Source organism: Alexandromys fortis, unplaced genomic scaffold (assembly GCF_014885135.2).
Source record: "Alexandromys fortis isolate MF-2015 unplaced genomic scaffold, M_Fortis_MF-2015_v1.1 scaffold_706, whole genome shotgun sequence".
NCBI lineage: Eukaryota > Metazoa > Chordata > Mammalia > Rodentia > Cricetidae > Alexandromys > Alexandromys fortis.
In genome coordinates, this window is record NW_026068580.1 from 23,737 (window position 1) to 26,556 (window position 2,820).

A 2,820-nucleotide genomic window follows, 5' to 3' on the forward strand; every position below is an offset into this window, starting at 1 on the left:
CCAGGACAGGCTCCAAAGCCACAGAGAAACCCTGTCTCAAAAAAACCAAAAAAAACCAAAAAAAAAAAAAAACAAAAAAAACAAAGGCCTACATGGTGACAGGTAAGCTTTTATTTCATCTGATTTTTTTATGATCCTGTCTTCATTTAGAGTAGAGCCCTCCAGGAGTCTTATTTTATTAAGAGGTTTCAGTTACAACTTAAACTTAATATTTTTTTCTGTTTACAGCAAACAAACATACAAAAAAAATCAGAAAGTATTCCTAAATATCCTACCATTGTTGTTCTATGTTCAATATATAGCTTTTAAAAAATTCCTTATAATCCACGTGAGAAAGTTATAGACTACCATGAATATAAGGTCAATTAAGAGTCTTTTATTTAAGCTAGAGTCTGAGAGCTGGCTTTTGTCACAGCAAACTCTCGGCCCCTGTATTAAACAGAATTTATAAGGACAAAAGACCACAATTGAATCACACCAGGTGCATGCTAGGGGATTTTTTACTTTAAACAAGGGACTATTTCCCAGCAAGGAAAAAGGAAACTGATCTGTTAACATTTGACAAGCATCATTTCATTTCTCAGAAGGGGGAAACTGTTCTGTCTAGCAGGATGTAGTTCTGGGGGGTAGGTATGGAATCAGGATAGCCTGATCTCTCTTAGACCAATTCCCCTTCTCACTTTCCCTCTTTCTTCTTTTGAGACAGAGTCTCATATAGCCCAGGATGGCCTCAGCTAACTGTATAGCTAAGGATGACCTTGGATTTTGGATCTTCCTATTTCCATCTCTCAAGTGCCACAAATATGGGCATGCACCACCACACACAGCCTCTTTGTTTTGTTTTTAGTTTGTTTGTTTGAGACAAGGTCTTATGATGTAGACCCAGCTGGCCTGGTACCTCCCTCTGTAGCTCAAGCTGGCTAATACTTGCAGGGATCCTACATATCTTGGAGTCAGAGGTATGCATCATCATGCCCAGCTAGTATATAGTTTATATTGACATAAACTTTGAACTTCTGTGCTGAAAAAACAACAACAACAGAGGCTGGAGAGATAGTCCAGTGGTTAAGAGCACTGGCTGCTCTTCCAGAGGACCCAGGTTCAGTTCCCAGCCCCAATATGGCAGCTCACAACTGTTTGTAACTACAGTTCCAGGGATCTAACATCCTCACACAGACATGAATGCAGATAAAACACCAATGTACATAAAGCTAAATTCAACCAAAAATCCCTTTTAACAAAGAAGATAAGTATAAGATTATTTTTATAGTTATTTATTTGTTCATCTGTGTGTGTGTGCCACAGTGCGCACCACACGGGGGGATGAGGACAGCTTGTGGGATTTGACTCCCTTTTTCCACTATGTGTATTTTAGGCTATGGACTCTTTGTTTGATTTGTTGAGAGAGGTTCTTTCTGTGTAGTCCTGGCTGTCCTGGAACTCCCTATGTAGACCAGGCCGGCCTTAAATTCACAGAGACCTCCCTGTCTCTGCCTCCTGCGTGCTGGACTTAGAGTTGTGTGCACCATGCCTGGCCTTCAGATGTTGAACTCCTGTTAGATGTAGTGGCAAGCATCTCAACCTACAGAGCCATCTCACTGGCCCCTATTGTAAATTGAACCACAGAAACTCAGACTATCCCCCACTGACCTTTGCAATCCATAAAATTAGCAATTTCTGGGAATAGAAATATTTATGCAAGGTTTGTGGGTATGATATGAAAGACATTCTCTTTCCCAAAAAGGTGACCTTTTGCAACAAATTACTTCTCTCATCAGTGTTAAGGTCTCGGTTAAGAGGTCTAAATAGCAAATGATACAGACTTTGTACACAAGGCTTACATATCATGGAGTTACAAGATGTTCTTATGAGTTTTTAATAATAAATTAATAATTACTAAATTGGAAAAAATTCTAAATACGATTGCCTGAGGAGTAGAGAAAGAGGCATATTGTCTGTTAAAGTTTTTATCTCACTCAAAGATAATAAAATTGTTTCTAAGCCAAGTTCAAGAACACTTTATGCAGAACTCATATTAATCATTGTTGATCAATACTGCTGTTTTAAGAAAGCTTGGGCAGAAACAGAAAATGAAATATAGAGCTTATGTGGGGGAAAATGTGTTTTTAAATAATAAGAAATTAAATAGCTTACTAATATATGCTTACAGACCAACTTATCATGTTTTGTAAAGTTGCAGGAATGGCGATTACACTAAATTGCAGATTAAATGGACTGAATCTGTTTCCCATTTTAACCAAAAACATTTTGAATACGCAACCACGTAAGTTTGATCTCATTGTTCTCGGAGATATGTTTTATGATGAAGACCTTGCAAACACTCTTCATTTGTGGCTGGAGAAGTATTTTTGGACCCACGGAACCCGAATATTGATTGGTGACCCTGGGAGGCCCCAGTTCAGTGGACACAGCATTCAGCATCAGCTGCACCAACTAGAAGAGTACACACTTCCAGAGCCAACTCAGCAGGACAACAATGGACTGACCACAAGTGCAGTGTGGGACTTTCATCCCTGATTTGTCAGAGTGCTTTCAAGTGTTTGGATTAAACTCTTAAAAATTTCCTTTGTGGGACATAGTTTAAAGTGGGGGTCAATGCAGTTCAGTCGGGGTGGGTGGCTTAAGGCTTAAATACCACCACGTGGGCCGGGTTGGTCATTATCTCTAGATATATCCAGTCTCTTAAGTTGTCAGAAAAAAATAAAGACTTAAAAAATATCTATTAAAAAAATCGGGCCGGGCGGTGGTGGCGCACGCCTTTAATCCCAGCACTCGGGAGGCAGAGGCAGGCGGATCTCT

At 39.6% G+C, this 2,820-nt stretch overlaps 1 protein-coding gene across 1 annotated transcript; it reads left to right on the forward strand.

The window, feature by feature from the left end:
- The first annotated feature begins 46 nt into the window (after positions 1–46).
- On the forward strand, positions 47–2,584 carry LOC126495884 (electron transfer flavoprotein beta subunit lysine methyltransferase-like). Its single transcript, XM_050133461.1, has one exon. It carries the CDS (start codon positions 2,161–2,163, stop codon positions 2,536–2,538), a length of 378 nt encoding a protein of 125 aa, XP_049989418.1. The 5' UTR covers positions 47–2,160; the 3' UTR covers positions 2,539–2,584.
- Positions 2,585–2,820: the final 236 nt, after the last annotated feature.